The 20,105-nt window shown below is 44.6% G+C and overlaps 1 protein-coding gene across 6 annotated transcripts in view; it reads left to right on the top strand.

Moving 5' to 3' along the window:
* LOC147703524 (membrane-spanning 4-domains subfamily A member 4A-like) overlaps positions 1-20,105 on the top strand; it is a 1,156,223-nt gene that overhangs the window by 148,419 nt on the left and 987,699 nt on the right. For all 6 annotated transcript variants that reach the window (XR_015297583.1, XR_015297582.1, XR_015297581.1 and 3 more), the window contains exon 3: positions 14,516-14,644. Coding sequence is in view for 3 of the 6 variants with exons in the window: in XM_086931893.1 (XP_086788019.1) it covers positions 14,516-14,644 (129 nt within the window). In the remaining 3 variants the exon portion in view is untranslated. The remainder of the gene's footprint in view (positions 1-14,515; positions 14,645-20,105) is intronic.

Raw genomic sequence — 20,105 nt, 5'->3', positions numbered from 1 at the left:
AACTCATATTTTGACAGAAGTTGTGAAACGACTAGTTTTTAACAAAACACATAGATTTTCTCAAAAGATAAAAGGAAAACTGGCATTATTAAAAAAAGAACTGCATTCAACCTCAGGTTTTAGCATGAACATGTTTGATTTTTAAAGGTGTTGGTAAATGCACCCTGTTAGGAGTAAAAAGTTTGATTGGGAAAGTCTGTAGAAACATTATTGAAAGTTGGTGACTCACCAGTTGAACATAAAAACGCTGTTTTGCGCGGACTGCGTGCTGGGGCGGAGACTGACGTTAATTTTGCGGGTGATCTACAGAATAAATAATTATACTCGCATTATAAAGTATTCTGTTTAATTAAGTAAAGGATGATCTGAAAACAGGTAAGATGTCATACCAAGATTGCTGGGTGGATAAATTCAAGTCACCGATTCCTGTTTGTCTATATAACAAAAAATGATGTCCCGGCGTTCTCTTTGAAGTAGACTGCGGGTAGAAGAGGCAACAACATTTTTTTAGTGCTCGTACTAACAAGACAAAGTTAGCACAAATGCGACCTAACATAGAGTAAAATGGGTTCATACCTAAGGTTGTAAGGTTAAGGAAAAGTTCACTAGGTATGCGTGAATGTATTTGAAATGCTAGGTGTCATTCAACGAAGTTGGTTGCTAGAAAGTAAAAACGTTTTGATAGTTAACGGCATGCTCATAGTTGTTAAACAAGATCGAAAATTTTTGAAAGACCCGTGAGGGTGGTATACCTTTTGGTATGCGTGTTCTGCAACTTCGAAGATGGTGGTGAAGATTGAATATCGATTAGATGTGCAGCTCCTTATTGCATCCCGAATCCTAAGACAAGATTTGAGGGATTCGTTAGATACCGATCGGGCTAGCATTTAATTAACTAAGTTGCTAGATAAGGTGGATACCTGTGTTGCGGTGCTCGACTGCGAGGATTGGTATGCGTGTTCTGCAACTTCGAGGATAGTGGCAACAACTAAGTGTGCAACTCCTTATTGCATCCAGAATCCTAAGACAAGATTAGAGGGATTCGTTAGATGACGGTCGGGCTAGCATTTACTTGACTGATCTACTAAATAAGGTGGATACCTGTGTTGCGGTGCTCGGCTGCGAGGATTGGCGTCTGGATCGCTGGTTCAAACTGCTCTCGTTTGAAATACCGCGTACGGATGCAAACCAAAGTTAAACGACGGACTGCGGAAGTGAATTAAGTAGTACCTGGCAACGGTCCGGTTGATGAAAAGCGAAAAAATACTAAGATAGGTTGTGTGGCGCTGTGGAGGCGCTCAGATGTCTAATTGTAGAACTTGCTGGAAAAATAAAGAGTTGTCATTGAATTTACTGCTATGTAAAAACAGAGAGGATAAAAAAATCTATTTGGAATTTCAGTTCTAATGAATATCATACCGAAGATAAACAATGGACTACAGAAATGAGTTGAGTAATGCCTGGCGACGATCCAGTAGAAGAAAATAGAAAAAATACTAAGATAGATGGTGTGGCGTTTTAGAGGCGCTCGAATGCCTGAATGTCAAACTAGTTAAAATAATAAAGTGTTGTCGTAGTATTTACTACTATGTGAAAAAGAAAATAAAAGAATCTATTTAGAATAACATGGATGACGGACTATACGTAGGAAAAACTGAGCGAAAAATAAAAGTCAGGATCACAGAACACAAGAGCAGAATACGAAATAAGACTTTAACATCCAGCTTAGTTTCACACTGGACAGAAATGAAACATACGATTCCGCAACTAAGATTCCAAGTCTTAGAACAGATCCAAATCAAGCAGGATCGAAATAATGAAAAATGGTTATCACAAAGAGAAATCTGGTGGATATATTTTCTACAAACTCACGTACCAAAAGGTCTCAACGATAAAATAGACATGTCATGTTTCCTGTAAAACTCTCAAATTAAACCAGATCAGCAACTATTTTTGTAATACCAATGGAAAACTTAAGTGGTTATAGACACATTTTATTAAATCATAGATTTCTCTCTTCTTCAGATCCTAAAAGGGCAGGGCCCTCAACCACTAGATTTAAATCCTCCACATAAACTCATATAACCAGGACACTAAAATCTATTGATACATCAATATAGAGGATATTAAATTAAAGAGCACTCCAATTCTACAAACACCAGTTGTTGTTTTACACAGCTAATAAAACAAGCAGCAATGTCAAAAATGTATATTTTTCAATGCAGATAACATTGTCATCGTTTCGAAGGAATGAATGTCAAAATTGTTTGTTTATAGTGTTTTCTATATAGAAACATCTTGCCTTTACCTCTGGCTATAGTCTCCAAATGAGCAAGGAACATACAGTCTCTCATATTCGATATTCTCAGATTTCAGTACACCTATTCTCTAGTATTTTCCCAGTGAATAATCACACCCAGCGAAATTACCATACGGCAATTTTTCTATTTCATATACTAGCATCAACATGGCACACTACTTCACATCAAAACTCAGTCCGTCATCCATGTTATTCTAAATAGATTCTTTTATTTTCTTTTTCACATAGTAGTAAATACTACGACAACACTTTATTATTTTAACTAGTTTGACATTCAGGCATTCGAGCGCCTCTAAAACCCCACACCATCTATCTTAGTATTTTTTCTCTTTTCTTCTACTGGATCATCGCCAGGCATTACTCAACTCATTTCTGTAGTCCGTTGTTTATCTTCGGTATGATATTCATTGGAACTTAAATTCCAAATAGATTCTTTTATCTTCTCTGTTTTTACATAGCAGTAAATTCAATGACAACTCTTTATTTTTCCAGCAAGTTCTACAATTAGACATCTGAGCGCCTCCACAGCGCCACACAACCTATCTTAGTATTTTTTCGCTTTTCATCAACCGGACCGTTGCCAGGTACTACTTAATTCACTTCCGCAGTCCGTCGTTTAACTTTGGTTCGCATCCGTACGCGGTATTTCGAACGAGAGCAGTTTGAACCAGCGATCCAGACGCCAACCCTTGCAGCCGAGCACCGCAACACAGGTATCCACCTTATTTAGTAGATCAGTCAAGTAAATGCTAGCCCGACCGTCATCTAACGAATCCCTCTAATCTTGTCTTAGGATTCTGGATGCAATAAGGAGTTTCACACTTAGTTGTTGCCACTATCCTCGAAGTTGCAGAACACGCATACCAATCCTCGCAGTCGAGCACCGTTACACAGGTATCCACCTTATCTAGCAACTTAGTTAATTAAATGCTAGCCCGATCGGTATCTAACGAATCCCTCAAATCTTGTCTTAGGATTCGGGATGCAACAAGGAGCTGCACATCTAATCGATATTCAATCTTCACCACCATCTTCGAAGTTGCTGAACACGCATACCAAAAGGTATACCACCCTCACGGGTCTTTCAAAACATTTTCGATCTTGTTTAACAACTATGAGCATGCCGTTAACTATCAAAACATTTTTACTTTCTAGCAACCAACTTCGTTGAATGAAACCTAGCATTTCAAATACATTCACGCATACCTAGTGAACTTTTCCTTAACCTTACAACCTTAGGTATGAACCCATTTTACTCTATGTTAGGTCGCATTTGTGCTAACTTTGTCTTGTTAGTACGAGCACTAAAAAAAATCTTTTGCCTCTTCTACCCACAGTCTACTTCAAAGAGAACGCCGGGACATCATTTTTTGTTATATAGACAAACAGGAATCGGTGACTTGAATTTATCCACCCAGCAATCTTGGTATGACATCTTACCTGTTTTCAGATCATCCTTGACTTAATTAAACAGGATACTTTATAATGCGAGTATAATTATTTATTCTGTAGATCACCTGCAAAATTAACGTCAGTCCCCGCCCCAGCACTCAGTTCGCACAAAACAGCGTTTTTATGTTCAACTGGTGAGTCACCAACTTTCAATAATGTTTCTACAGACTTTCCCAATCAAACTTTTTACTCCTAACAGGGTGCATTTACCAACACCTTTAAAAATCAAACATGTTCATGCTCAAACCTGAGGTTGAATGCAGTTCTTTTTTTAATAATGCCAGTTTTCCTTTTATCTTTTGAGAAAATCTGTGTTTTGTTAAAAACTAGTTGTTTTGCAACTTCTGTCAAAATATGAGTTGTATTTTTTCAATTGTACTTTTCAATTGTGTAATTAACATGTTCATTCGAAACCACTTTTCGAAACAGATTTGAATAATGTTCTATCTATGTTATACTAAGTATGATAGTACGTGAACCTATTCCTAAAACATCATGTGTGCTGAAAGCGGTATTTTAAGTATATCAATTATGTTGTGTTTTTCAACACCCCTGACGAAGGGATATAATCCCGAAATGCATTGGGACAGAATTACCTTCTCTCTTCAGTTATAACTTAACTGTATACTGAATCAACGAATTGAATGTCACGAAAAAAGTTTGACCAATATGTATTTGCTTTGTCACATGTAAATATAGAAAGCACCAAACCTGAAAAAAGGAGAAAAACTTTTTGTTTCAATTAAAAATCTTGTAAATCGAAATCAAAGTTTCTAAAATTATTAGATTACATAGGCAGATGGATGTCTGCTAAACGTAGTGCGGAAAGGGTCTAATGACGTCAGTCACTAGTTTCTATTGATTCAATCTACGTGGAGGGTGGCTCCTCCTACCCTACCAGCACACCCACGCAAAAACAAAGGATAATCCATTCCAAAGGTTAAAACGTATCACAAAGGAGTGCACTTCACAACCCCAATTTTCAGTTCGCTTTGTATGGAGCAGGAGTCTGGGGCTCCACTAATACTCTGGGGCTTCAGAGAGCGGAAAATATGATGTTAAAACACACATTGACATTACCTCAAAGTACTCCTGTCATTATGTGCCGCAACAAATTAGGTGTAACACCGTTTACTTTTCATACGCAACTAGCTCCCCTGAAGCTCTGGCATAACATATGAACCAAGGAGGAACCAGTCCTGAATCGCGATATCATTTTGGATTGCTTGAAATTAGATTTTGTAAAAAAGATTCCCTGGCTATCTTATATCCAAGAACAATTAGGGAAACTGAGAATGGAGAATTGTTTCAGCACCCCGGGTGACATTTCTGCAATCCCAAAAAACAATCTGAAAAGGCATTTTCTTCTGTATTTGAAGCATATAAGAGATGGTAAAGAGATGGCAAAAAAAGGGTTGTAGAGCACTCATTTTAGTCAGCTTCCCAAAAATTGAACCATAACTCTCTTTCCATTTCAATCAGGCTAAAATGTTTTATTTGATCAGATTCAGGATGGGTATTGCTCATCTCCTGGTGTCGTACCCATGTGATGCATACTGTGATACTAAACTAGAATTTTGCCCATGTGATTCTTTTTCTGCACAGAGCACGTTACATTTTATGTTTATTTGTAAATTATATTCAGGCCCGTGACGTACTTTTTTAAAACCATTACTAAGATTATTAAATATTAGAAAGTGCCAATCTGCGCTATGTCACTTACTTCTTTAAAGCAATGAATTTACCTGCCTAATGATTTATAGGTATATTTCCTCTGCAGTTCGGCTAAAAAATGATTCCAGTGTTTTGATTTTGTCAAAGATGAATTTTATTATGTATAATCATGTAATTCAAATGTTTTTATTGCTCTTTTGTGGCTAAATTAGCCGAATAAAGATCTATGACTGACTGACTAACTGACACCCTTACCTTCCGCGCTCCTTGTATCCTAGAACAATTGTCACATATGTGACTTTACAAAATCCTATACATTTACAGTCAGAAAAATAAAAGTAAACCCCAATCTTCAGGCTAAAATAAGCATCAATTGTTAAGGAGAAATACGCTGACATTTGACCACTGTCTTAGAAGCCAAAGCAAAAGTAGCAAGATAAAACCAAGATTGAAAGGCATCTATATTTGTCATTCACTTTCTCAATAAACAGTACAGCTGTTCTTTGCCAGTTTCTGATGTCTCACCAGAACGCCCAATAGGCCCTAAAAATAGCTCACCCTGATATAAGCTAACTTGAGTGGGGGTAGATTTTTCGAGGCCTGTGAATGCTGGAGTAAAACTTTTTAAAGGATGTGACAGGATCCACCCTCCAATAAAAAGGTACAGATGTGGGAAAAGGATTGCCCCAATGAGGAAAAAATCCCCCCCCTCTTGTTTTAACAAACAAATTTGGGCTTGGTCTTGTAAATTGCTGTAAATTGTAAATCTGCTCCAATACGAGATCTTTGAGCAGCACTTGTACTCTTCCTATTTCTTTTAAATGTATTTTTACATTTTGCCTGTAATGTTGCCCTTAATGTTGACCTAGTTTAGGACACCCCCCGCGCCGCACGGCCACCAGCTGCTGCGTGTGCCCCCCAACTACCTGCCTCTGTGCTCCGGCTGCCGCCGCGAGACCACGCCCCCTGCCTCGAGCAGCGTGGTCTGTGCTAACTATCCTGCCTTGCGCCACTGTTTCTGCTGAATTGTGTCTCGAATTGTACTTGCTGTATATTGTAAATTGTTTTCCTTTTCCCCCTTTTTTGCCTGCTTGCCTGTTGTTCCTTGTTCGCCCGTCTCCTCCCTCCCCGCTCCCGCTTCCCGCCACCGCCGCTAAACCCCGCCCCTTTCTTCATTCTGTACCCTCCCCGCTCCCGCCTCCCAGCTGCTCCGCCCCCCCTCGCACTTGGCCATAAATGGCGACCGTGCGACGCAGGTGAGTGTGACCTAGTTTAGGACACCCCCCGCGCCGCACGGCCACCAGCTGCTGCGTGTGCCCCCCAACTACCTGCCTCTGTGCTCCGGCTGCCGCCGCGAGACCACGCCCCCTGCCTCGAGCAGCGTGGTCTGTGCTAACTATCCTGCCTTGCGCCACTGTTTCTGCTGAATTGTGTCTCTAATTGTACTTGCTGTATATTGTAAATTGTTTTCCTTTTCCCCCTTTTTTGCCTGCTTGCCTGTTGTTCCTTGTTCGCCCGTCTCCTCCCTCCCCGCTCCCGCTTCCCGCCACCGCCGCTAAACCCCGCCCCTTTCTTCATTCTGTACCCTCCCCGCTCCCGCCTCCCAGCTGCTCCGCCCCCCCTCGCACTTGGCCATAAATGGCGACAGTGCGACGCAGGTGAGTGTGACCTAGTTTAGGACACCCCCCTGCGCCGCACGGCCACCAGCTGCTGCGTGTGCCCCCCAACTACCTGCCTCTGTGCTCCGGCTGCCGCCGCGAGACCACGCCCCCTGCCTCGAGCAGCGTGGTCTGTGCTAACTATCCTGCCTTGCGCCACTGTTTCTGCTGAATTGTGTCTCTAATTGTACTTGCTGTATATTGTAGATTGTTTTCCTTTTCCCCCTTTTTTGCCTGCTTGCCTGTTGTTCCTTGTTCGCCCGTCTCCTCCCTCCCCGCTCCCGCTTCCCGCCACCGCCACTAAACCCCGCCCCTTTCTTCATTCTGTACCCTCCCCGCTCCCGCCTCCCAGCTGCTCCGCCCCCCCTCGCACTTGGCCATAAATGGCGACCGTGCGACGCAGGTGAGTGTGACCTAGTTTAGGACACCCCCCGTGCCGCACGGCCACCAGCTGCTGCGTGTGCCCCCCAACTACCTGCCTCTGTGCTCCGGCTGCCGCCGCGAGACCACGCCCCCTGCCTCGAGCAGCGTGGTCTGTGCTAACTATCCTGCCTTGCGCCACTGTTTCTGCTGAATTGTGTCTCTAATTGTACTTGCTGTATATTGTAAATTGTTTTCCTTTTCCCCCTTTTTTGCCTGCTTGCCTGTTGTTCCTTGTTCGCCCGTCTCCTCCCTCCCCGCTCCCGCTTCCCGCCACCGCCGCTAAACCCCGCCCCTTTCTTCATTCTGTACCCTCCCCGCTCCCGCCTCCCAGCTGCTCCGCCCCCCCTCGCACTTCGCCATAAATGCCGACCGTGCGAACGCGCAGCGGTCACGCGCAGCGGGTGCGCCGATTGTGCGCCGAAGGTAAGCCCGTCTGCGCCCGTCCGCGCCTGGACTGCGTCCAGTGCCAGGACCCCTGGCCCTCGAGGACTCCTGCCCACCCGCTTGACATACACCGCCGCCACCCTCAACGCTCTCAACTTCGGCCGAATCCCAGGATGCTACCGAGCCACCCCACGACGCACCCACGGACCCTTCAGCCGCCACGCCTGCAAGTTCACCTGCATTCGGACCTGCCCTACTCCAGCACCCGCCAAGCCGAACACCAGCAGCAACCACCTCAAGTGCATCCTGCTCAACACCCGCTCCGTCCACAGACACGCCATCGAACTCTGGAACCTCCTCGACACCACAGCTCCTGACGTCGCCTTCCTCACGGAAACATGGATGAACGCCTCTTCTGCGCCCGACATCGCCATCCCAGAGGGATACAAGATCACCCGGAGGGACCGCTCCGCCAGCCAGATGGGAGGAGGCATCGCCGTCATCCACAGGAACACCATCCGCATCACGACCGACACCGACGACACCCTGACAAGCGCCGAACACCTGCACTTCCAGATCCACACCGACCCGAAGGCCACCCTCAGAGGCACCCTGATCTACCGACCCCCGGGACCACGCACACAATTCAGCGAGGACATCGCCGACTTCATCAGCCCGCATGCGCTCCGCTCCACCGACTACATCCTCCTGGGGGACCTCAACTTCCACCTGGAGAACAACAACGACCGCAACACCTCCACCCTGCTCGACAACCTCGCCAACCTCGGACTCAAGCAGCTGGTGTCCACCCCCACCCACCTCGCCGGACACACACTTGACGCCGTCTTCTCATCCAGCAAAGACATCACCTTCAGCCACGCCACAGGACTCCACTGGACGGACCACAGCTGCGTCCACTTCACCTTCAAAAGAACGACGATCCACCACCACCAGCAACAGGCTGCCTGAAGAAGCTGGAACAAGATCACAGCCGACCAGCTCGCCGCTTCCCTGAGCCAGCACCCTCCTGCCAGCTCAGCGAACCCCAGCCAGGCCGCCGACAACCTCACGAAGTGGATCAGCAACTGCGCGGACGAACTCGCCCCACTGAGGACCCCGCCCTTCAGACCCGGCAGCAAGAAGGCCCCATGGTTCACCGACGAACTCAAGAGCTCCAAGACGAACTGCCGAGCCCTCGAGAAAGCCTGGAGAAAGGAACCAACACCGGACAACATGACCACTCTCAAGCTTGCCACCCGGAAGCACCACCAACTGATCCGCGCCGCCAAGAAAACTGCATTCAAGGACCGGCTGGACAACAACGCACACAACTGCAAGGAACTCTTCAACATCGTGAAAGAGCTCTCCAACCCCAACGCCGGAAACAACGACATCACCCCATCGCAAGACCTCTGCAACTCCCTCGCCTCCTACTTCCACAACAAGATCGCGGACATACACAACAGCTTCAGCATTCAACCGACGCACGCCACGACCACAGCAACGCCGCCCACCACCACCCTCCGCGCCTGGACTCCGTCCACCACCGAAGACACCATCCGCATGATGAACTCCGTCCACTCCGGATCTCCGACCGACCCCTGCCCTCACCACGTCTTCAACAAGGCCGACGCTGTCATCGCACCCCACCTGCGGGACATTATCAACACCTCCTTCAACACCGCCACCTTCCCTGAGAGCTGGAAGCACGCCGAACTCAGCGCTCTACTCAAGAAACCTACAGCGGACCCCACCGAACTCAAGAACTACCGCCCCATCTCGCTCCTCCCGTTTCCTGCAAAAGTCATCGAGAAGACCGTCAACAGCCATCTGGCCGCCTTCCTCGAGACGAATGGATCCCACGACCCCTCACAGTCTGGCTTCCGAGCCAACCACAGCACCGAGACCGCCCTCATCGCCGCCACCGACGACATCCGGGCCCTGATGGACAACGGAGAAACAGCGGCCCTCATCCTCCTAGACCTCTCCGCGGCATTCGACACTGTCTACCACCGCACCCTAGTGCAGCGCCTCAGCAATGTCGGAATCCAGGAGAAGGCACTGGAATGGATCGTCTCCTTCCTCGACGGAAGAACACAGAGAGTCCGCCTACCACCGTACAAGTCAGAGGCCACCGAAGTCATCTGCGGCGTCCCTCAAGGATCCTCGCTGAGCCCCACCCTCTTCAACGTCTACATGAGCCCCCTCGCGGCCATCGCACGCAACCTGGGCTTCATCCTGGACTCCTCCCTCTCCATGACCAGACAAGTCAACGCCGTCTCCTCGTCATGCTTCAACATCCTGCGCATGCTACGGAAGATCTTCTGGTGGATCCCCACGGAGACCAGGAAGACAGTCACCCAGGCCCTCGTCACCAGCCGACTGGACTACGGCAACGCCCTCTACGCCGGAACCACCGCCAAGCTCCAGAAGAGACTCCAGCGGATCCAGAACGCCTCAGCCAGACTCATCCTCGACATCCCACGAAACAGCCACATCTCTGGACACCTGAGGAACCTGCATTGGCTCCCCGTCAACAAAAGAATCACCTTCCGTCTCCTCACCCACGCACACAAAGCCCTACACGATCAAGGCCCGAGCTACCTCAACAACCGAATCAACTTCTACGCTCCCAAACGCCACCTCCGATCTGCCAGCCACGCCCTCGCCGCCGTCCCCCGCATCCGAAGAGCGACAACAGGAGGAAGGTCCTTCTCCTACCTGGCCGCCAAGACCTGGAACTCCCTCCCGACTGACCTGCGCTTGACCCAAGACCATCTCTCCTTCAGGAAGAAGCTCAAGACCTGGCTGTTCGAGCAGTAGCGGCACCCCCCCCCCCCCCCCCCAAGCGCCTTGAGACCCTACGGGTAAGTAGTGCGCTCTAAAAAATTTCATTGATTGATTGATTGATTGATTAATAGTTTTGCACAGATTATTATTACTATTATTAATACTATTTGAATAGTGCTGTGAATCCACTACCTGATGTATGAAATGATTCCTTCAGACAAACAGTATTTAAAGTGGTTTTGTAACCTTTATCCTTTTTCCAATTTGCAAATATTATTTGGGTACATCTTATTTTTGAAACATTCACCAATCTTGCTTCTAGTGTGCAGCATGCGTGTTCACATAAAAAGAAGCACTCTGGGTACATAATTAGCCACAAAGAATTACAGTTTCAAACATGTGTACATCTTTTTATACTGGATCCACTGCTAGTAAGACAAGCTAACCTAGTAAGACAAGCTGACAGCTGATTGTATTTTCTTAGAGATGCTTATCCTAAAAGTAAAGCTTTGTTGTATTGAACCACATATACAGTTTCAGATATTTTATACAAACAGATGCTTATCTTGCCAGCAGACAGTCCTATTTCATGTAACCATGCAGAGGGTACTAGAATCTGGCCTCCAAATATTTCATGCTTGGCGGCTCCTGTGATGCAGCCACATTGTCCTCCTTTGGGGCTAGTGTTTAATTTGAGAAGGCGGTTGTCGGTGGGGCCCACATTTGTGAAGACCTGCACTTAGTGTACCTCAACAAACATTAATCCGCAGCAAGAGAGAGAAAAACACAAAAGGAGAAAGAGAAGAGGAAGTGAAAGACAGAAAAAAGAGATAATATGAGAAAGCAGGGATGAAAAAGAACGCTGTGAGAATCAGATAAAGGGCAATGAGTGCCTGGTGGTGAGTTAAAGGTGGAATCAAGACTACACAGCTTTGCAATTCCACAGTCTAACCCTTCATAGCGCCGGCTGCAGGTTTCTGAGCAAAAGTCTGGGCCCTGACCTTATTCTGTTACAAATTAAGTATTGGATGGGGCCCAGCACCTGCCCTAGAGCCATGCGCTTCTCTTGGTTTTCTGGCTCGGCTCATTCACTCAGATACTCATCATTCATATATCTCTTCTTACAGAGTGGAATAGCATCTGTTGCCACGCATCCAAAACCTTGCATGGCTTAACAAGGCAGTCCTTACCATTACTGTGCCATTACCACAGGTTCCATTACAACGCAAGTCATTAGAACAATTTGCTTTAGGGAAGCGCTGGACTTTGGAATAGTTTAAATTACTATTCTAACTCCATTCGGTGTATCATTAGGGAAGGTGTTGGACTTAAAATCCAACACCAGCCCAACACCGCATTCTCAAGAGCAAGTCGTTGTAATGATTTGCATTGTAATGGAACTCGTGGTACCATCGCAGTTGAGGTACTGACTGCTTTGTAAAGGCACTATGATGTATTGCCTGCGTTGTAATAGATGTTTCCTGCGGAGTGTAACCTGCCAAATATTGAAATTTTATGCTTGGTGAATGGTTCCCATCTGCCCTGGACAGTCGGATATCATTCAGTGCTTTGCTGTCACAAATCTTTTGTGAATTCTAGTCCAAATCACAAAGGAGAGTCCCTTTGCCTCCTCCTTTCCCTGTTGACGTGCAAGGGTTTACAATGTATGCTTTGCGATTGTTAATAGCAATCTTAAAGTACAATGTACCTATTGTCATTGCAAATTCGTTTTGCAATGCCTTTGAACTTTAGGCCTCATGCGATGGAAAGCAAATATAATTTCCTGTTTGTGTTTTATATTTTTGATTGGTCTCTCTCCTTTAAAAAAAAAAAAATCATTTTATTGATTTCCCCCTTAAAGCAGTACGCTGCCTCAAGAATTTAGTAAAAGTTACTTCATTTCAAGTGCTCCTTGCTACCACAATCAGGAGGCATCATATCCATATCCATGCTCCAAGTTTTTTTATCAGGATACATCAAATCCTTCTTCCAATCAGACCATACCATGTCCCATAGCTTCCTACCCTTCAAGGCAGGCTATTATATGGAGGGGCAGGTAATTTTGTCAACATTACCGCCCATTCAGCAAGACCCTCCGTAACTATATCTTCTATGTGCTGATTTTAATGCCCAAACTCCTATTGTGCTTGCACAAATTAGATAAATCTATGTCAGGAACGAATCCCCAGCCATTGCACATTGACCCTCCCGCCAAATGCGAAATTACTTGTCCTTTACGATTGGCTGAAAATGATTATGGAACCAAATGGGGATGTCCATCAAAAATGGGGACATCTTCAGTACTTAAATCACCACTCTGTGCCATAGTGGAGCTGTCTGTCTTTTTGGGATGGGACCCCATCCCATTGTCCCGTTGTAAACCACTCCGGCAATGTGTAGTGCACACAGAAACCCGCCAAAAGATCTTCCTTCCATTTAGGGCCATTTGCAAACCAGTGAGCTGCATATGATGAAGTTGTGCTACAGCATAGTGCAAAATGAAATCAGGGAGACCCAACCCCCCTTCCACAAAATGAGTATGGCACATCTTCTTAATGCCCTCTTCAGAAGCTTATATTTCACCTATTTATGATATCCTCTCAAAAGTGACAGCAGAAACCTGGCGGAGCACATGCAACAAACACAGTAAGTCCTTAAGTATTTGCAAATGAAATTAACCAATGCACAAGTTACTTTAAATGATAATTACACAATATTGATTAGTCATGTGGTGCAAGGACTGTTCTTGCAGAAGATGACCCAAGTAGAAACCTTTTAGTTTTGAGGTGTGCATTGAAGATTTGTGGACCCAGTCCACTTTGAGTCCTGAGGTGCATCATACATAGACTCACATTGAGTCTACAGCTTTGCTCTCATTAACAATTGCCCCTTTATTAAGTTATTTAAGATTATTTATCTTGAAATTAGTTTTGCTGTCACAAGATTTATTCAGGCAGCTCTGAACGTCAGAGTGAATGAAAGGTTGCCTGTGACCTTTAAATGAAAGGATACCTTGTTACCGCTATTCTAAGTATTTTTGTTTTAATATGTATATACTTGCATTAAAGAATTGGATTATATATTGTTTACCTTTGATACTGGTGATTGTTTGATATTGATGGTGTGCTAATGCTGTTGTTTGAATTTTATGGATTTCTTAGGTTTTTTTAACTGAAACAATCTATCTGAATTACTGACTGATTAACCCGTTTTGTGTGCCCCAGACATTTTTGTATTCTGTTAGTGGATTGTGTCCCTACAATGTCTGCTGAAGAGCAGTTCCAAGCATTTATTTACACAGTCAAATGCGTAGAGGTATTATGTAATTGAACCCTGTAACAAGATCCCTTGTGGATTGTCCCATTTGTGTAGAAATCCAAGTACTGTCTTCTGCTGATCGTTCCACCACACATGTACCACATAAAATGTATGGACATCATTGGCCCGTCTACTCATAGGTACGGATTACATACACAGTGCATGATGTACTGTTAGAAGGTAAATTCACTGGATGCATAAAAAGTCAATTCACCTTAGATGTACCAGTATGTAGTTCTCTAAGTCTTCCCCTTATCAATATGCACTCAACTGCATAAGTTATAAATGCACTTTGAGGCGGGATACATGACGTGTTATCTTTATTGGTTTAAAGAACCATGACTACATTTTGTGAAATATACCGTCTGTGTGCGCCTCCCCCTCACTTGATTCAGTTTGCCAGATGGAAGTTAGATTATGGAACACATAACAGGACACTGCTCTTATTTAATGTCTATTTTTTTATTTTTTTAACATTTTTTTTCTTTTTTGGCAGGTCACATTGATAGTTTGCGGCATTACTCAGATCTTTCTTGGAATTGCTCATGATGTCAACGATATAATGTTTCATCGTTACGCTGTTCCCCTCTTTCTGACCGGAGCACCAGAATGGTCTGGGATACTGGTAAGTGATTGAGGAGACGAGCCACTTCCTCAGAATAAAGTCTGCATGCTCAGAGGGAAAGTGTGTTAATGGTATATGGTTGTGCTTGCATTCTCTAATCTCTATGTTATATTCTCTAAATTGCTCAAAAAGGGACATTACCAGACAGCTTCTGAGATCCACTTTCGTGTTCCCATTTCCCTTTCGATAAGGTAGGGTTGTGTGACATTAGCCCATGGTGGCTAGAGCAATGCCACCTTTTGATGTTAACCACTGTGTATACACATGATCCCCAATTACATTTCCCATACATCATGTGTAAATTTATCTTGTATGAAAATCCTAAAAATCTGGCATGTCTCCAGTTCTCAAGGGTCAACATTGAACATCCATGCTGTTACAGGACAATCCAAAAACCTCCTGCCTTCAGATCTCAGTCAAATTGGTGTCATGGACTGATAATTGTAAAAGGAATGTGGGTGTTCTTTCAGTGGTTATCAGTTAACTAAATGGTATCACATTCACTGGTGTTTTTTTCCCTCAAAAGATCTGAAAGTCATTCTGTTGCCTGTTCAACAGCTTTAAACCACTGCTCATCATTACCATGGTGATCTGTATGAGTTTGAGGGAGCAGTAGTGTGAGTATGAGTGAAGTTTGTGTATGCAAAGAAGTGTTAGAATTTGTATGAGATGTTTGTAGTGTGAATATAAGTATGAATCGTAATCCATTCTATTCCCATGGGGATGACAATCTATACAATTTGAGGCATTAATGCCCTCCCGAAACTGCACCTGGTGGGCAGAGCGAGCTAGCCAATACTCCTCCAAGGGCAATCAGGCTGTTACTACTTAACTTTTTAAAATAAAGCCAAATATTGCATTTTGAAAGACAATTTTCCCATACATTTACTAAAAGTTGTAGGCTCTGATGACCCACTCATGAAGTATTCCAATACTTTCATGGTGTACCAAGCAACACTGACCTTCTCCAGGGATGTTGACTTTATTATTTATCCAATGAAAGGTTTGAAAACATGGTGTAGCAAAAGTTCCCAAGTTTATTTGCAAATAATCCTAGACAGGTCAGAAAATGCAAATGTTTACAAGGTCTGTGTTTTTTCGTAGCACATGCTGTTATTTTTCAGAGCATCATTTCACTTCCTCTTACTTTTCCCATCTTCCCCTCACAGAGGAAAACGTAAAAAATCCTAAATCTCACAATCACATACAGTAGACATCAGAGCTAGGAAGGTTTTATAGGCGCACATGGGGAACAGCATTTACAACACAACTTTTACTACGCACTACCTTTACCACGCAACTTTTACAACGCAAGTGGTTACAACGACTTGCGCTGGGGGGCGCTGTAGTATAGGGAATGGTTTAATTTACTATCCAAAACCTTCCCTACTATCCACGGGGACTGGAGTTGGAATAGTAAATTAAACTATTCCCTATTCAGCGCCCCCCAACGCAAGTCATTGTAACGACTTGCGTTGTAAAAGTTGCATGGTAAAGGCATGCGTTGTAAAAGCATGCATAGTAATGACATACATCCGGCGCATATAGAACTGCTAACAGTGGACAACAACAGGGATCTTACATATTCGGACAGCAGACACGTTCCATCAGTCTCACAGAAAAATATCTGTCAGCAATAGTAATTATCATTCAAACATCAGAATTAGATATATATTTGGAAATGAAAAAAATGTTTTACCCTCTGCAAAGATGCACTCTCAAGACAGGCATTTTATTCAGAACAGCAAAATCAGCAACTTCCAATGAATTAAAAATATGTGGCCTAACACGTTTTGGACTAAGCAGTCCTTGCTCATAGGCAAATTTACAGCAAAGCAGAGACATCATTGCAGCCACCTGATTGCCATTACATACAGTTCGTCCTCCTGGGCCTCCTTTGAGTTCAACAGATGCATGATGGTAACAGTAGTTCTGCTCAATACAATTTACACCCAGTGGGTCTGCCTACGCTGGCATTTTAGATAAATGTCAAAACCTAGAGTGGGCTCCCCCAAGCCTCAGGATTGTTTGGTGGCACCGACGGAGAGAGCGGGCCTCGTATACCTGAGCACGGTCCAGGTGAGGTGAGGTCCAGTCCCCTGTCATTCTGGATTACTTTTGGCATCCATTGACATGGAGGATTAGTACAGAACTGTTGGTACAGGTTGTATCATTTTCAACCTCAAATATTTATTATATATATTTCTTTCACTAATTTGTTTGGTGCATTATTTAGTTTACACATTTCTCAACAGTAGCAACAAGTTAAGAGCAGTGGCCCTGATGAAAGCCAAGGGACGCTTTGCCCGGTAGGCAGAAACATGTTGGCCCATATTGCAACTGATATTTGGTTCATACTGTCATTTGCGCTGTTCCTGTTTTTTTAATTACGGGATGTGCCTTGTTTTTCATTAAAATAGTTTGTTTGAGACATATCACCCTAATTTAAATTCACCACTTGTGGTTAGTTGCACTGTGTTTTCACAATTTTTCTCTACCATCAAAAATTGGCTATCAGTTGGTGGTTCATAGTTAACTGTGGACCTGATCCAGTTTCAATAATTTACTTTGTGGCATCGGGTCTCGATGATCAAGGGACCTGCCGGTTCACAAGTTGGACGGCCAAATGATATGACTGATCACCTGGTCTGTTTGATGGTTATCCACCATGAGATGATCTGGATCTTGTCAGTTTTTGAATTAGTTCCTTATTCTGTGTTCTGAGTCTATTGCACATGTGTTTCTCTTTTTTCTTGCTCCTTGGAATTTGCTGAACGGTGACTGCAGCACCCACTGACTTAGTGCAATCAATGTCAGTTAGGCCAGAATAATTGGCTTATAGACCGCCTGGGTTTTTTGTGTTGTTCATATTGTGTAGCTGGGGAAGTGAACCAGTAGCAGGTCTTTAAACTCTGTTTCCCTATGACCCTCCTTTCTCTGTTCGTTGTGATACAATACAATTTACACCCAGTGGGTCTGCCTACGCTGGCATTTTAGATAAATGTCAAAACCTAGAGTGGGCTAATCTAATGTCCCATTACTGAAATTGCTGGAAATTATTAGAACCTGTTGATCCCAAAATGACGAACAATCAAAGTTATTCAGGACCCGCTGGGATCAACGGTGGTGCTTCCCCACAGCCGGACTAGCCGTAATATATGAAACAAAAATGTTGCCCTCGCCATAGATGCACTCTCCAGACAGGCTTTCACCTTTTATTCACAACAGCTAAATCAGCAACTTCCAAAGACGTAAACATATGTGGCCTTACACGTTTCAGCCTAAACAGTCCTTGTTCACAGGCTAAATGTACAGTGATAATGTACAATGAAGTAGAAAAATCATTGCAGTCAGCTGATTGCCATTAAATACAGTTCCACCTTCCTGGGTCTCCCGTGAGTTCTACAGCTGCATAATGGTAACAGTAGTTCTGCTCAATACAATTCACCCCAAGGGTCTGCCAGTGCTAACATTTCAAAGAGATAAAATTCAAAACCCTCGAGTGGGCTTATCTGATGTCCCATTACTGGAAGTGCTGAAAATTAATGGAACCTGCTGATCTAAAAATGACGAACATTAGAAGTCATTCAGGGATCTGCAGTGGTGCTTCCTCATGGCCGAACTAGTCGTAATAATAATTTGCAAAGATGCACTCTCAAGACAGGCTTTCACCTTTTGTTCACAACCAGCAACTTACAATGAATTAAAAAAATATGTGGCCTAATGCGTTTTGAACTAAACAGTCCTTGTTCACGGTTCACTGACACAATCTCGACCCTCACAATACTGACCTACACAAATATCAACACTAATATCGCATCCAAAAATATCAACTAGCTCACCATACAAAATACAAAAATATTGTAAAAAAAATCAATAACAAAAACATTGAGTACAAAAATGTCATAAACATAAATATCGTTAAATTTAAATAATGCAAGTTAACAAAAATATCGACTTTCACAATATTGACAACATAAACACCCCTCAAATATAATTCATTTTTAACCTAAACATTAAATACACTCATTTAAATATTACCTACTGGCGGTCGCCAGTCGGTAGTTATAGTTAGGATCTATTACCCATAGGAAATCCGCAACATTCTATTTTGAATAACTTTGGTGCCAGTTGACTAATCTTTGCGAAATTTTCAAAACCTGTGGCCCGCTCCGGTCCACTCCTATTCTAAAAGTCTCAGGGTGATTCGTCTAGCGGGGACCAAGAAAAAAGGGGGGTCCCAAAACGTGTTTTCCCCATGCAATTTTCCATAGGGACCTTTAGTCGCAGCTACAGCCCAAACTGCTGAATGGAATTACACCAAATTTGGTAGAAAGGTAGACCTTGGTTCAGAGTTGTGCCTTTTGCTTAAATGATGTAAATCCATTCAGTAATTCCTGAGAAAATCAAAATCAAAATAACATATATATCTATGGCCACGCTGTATCCGCGCACCTTGACCGCACCCTGAGCGCACCCTCCCGATCACGAGCTGCATGCTAATTGGCTGTCAACTGTCTGTCAACTCTCCAAACCAGGAAGTGTTGGCAGCCATTTTGTGCCTCGGTAAAAGCGACGCTGAGGAAGTCAGTGGAACAAGTGTGTAAAACTTACAAAGTGGGCAGGGTAGAAATACCCTGACCCTCTCAACCTGCTTACGGGGTCCCATAAGGACCCCCAGGGCTGTAAAATTATTATTATTTTTTTAAATGGCGAAATGCGCGCAGGGTGCGCGGATACTGCCGTAAAAAATAAAATAAAATGAAGCGCAGGCTTTAATAATTAGCCCCCGGGGGGCCAAATCGCGGGGGCAAAAGTTTGTAGTTTGATGGGGGGCCCAGAGGGGCTCCCCAGCCCTGGGGACCACCACCCCCAGGGCTTTTTGAGAATGGTTCCCCCCCAAGCCCCGGGGACCGCCACCCCTGGGGCTTTGTATGTTGTAGAGTGGGGCCGCGTGGCCCTCCCCTGGAGCCCTCGAGGGCCCTGGGGACCGCCATCCCCCACGGCCAGCTCGTGTAGAGTCCCGGGGTGCCCACCCCAGGACACTGCTGTTTACAATGGCAGGGCGAAAGCCCAGGCTCTCGCCCTGTCATAGCAAACTTGGTTTGGATTTTGAAAGACAGAGAAGGGAAACCTGCTCTCGCTTTCAAAATGCAAACCATTTTGCTTTTCCACATGGGGAGCTGCATGTTAGCAGCTCCCCGTGTGGAAAAGCAATGCGGGCTCCCGAAGGACGCGAGGAGCCGGCTGGGACCGTGGGGGCATTGGGGCTCTTCCCACAGCCCCCAACGTTATGAGCCCCGGGGGATGGGGTACCCGGCGAGAATACAAATTAGTGATAGATGCTATTTTTGTTTTCCCATAAAATTAGAAGTAGCGCACCCTGCACAGTGCTCAGCCCGGCCCCTGGTGTGCACACGTTGGGTGCACGACTCCTAACGTGTAGGGTGCGTGACTCCAG

Source organism: Lissotriton vulgaris, chromosome 7 (genome assembly GCF_964263255.1).
Source record: "Lissotriton vulgaris chromosome 7, aLisVul1.2, whole genome shotgun sequence".
In the NCBI taxonomy this organism is placed as follows: domain Eukaryota; kingdom Metazoa; phylum Chordata; class Amphibia; order Caudata; family Salamandridae; genus Lissotriton; species Lissotriton vulgaris.
The sequence above is the reverse complement of the archived record's forward strand: the minus strand, read 5'-3'. Positions and strand labels throughout refer to the sequence as shown.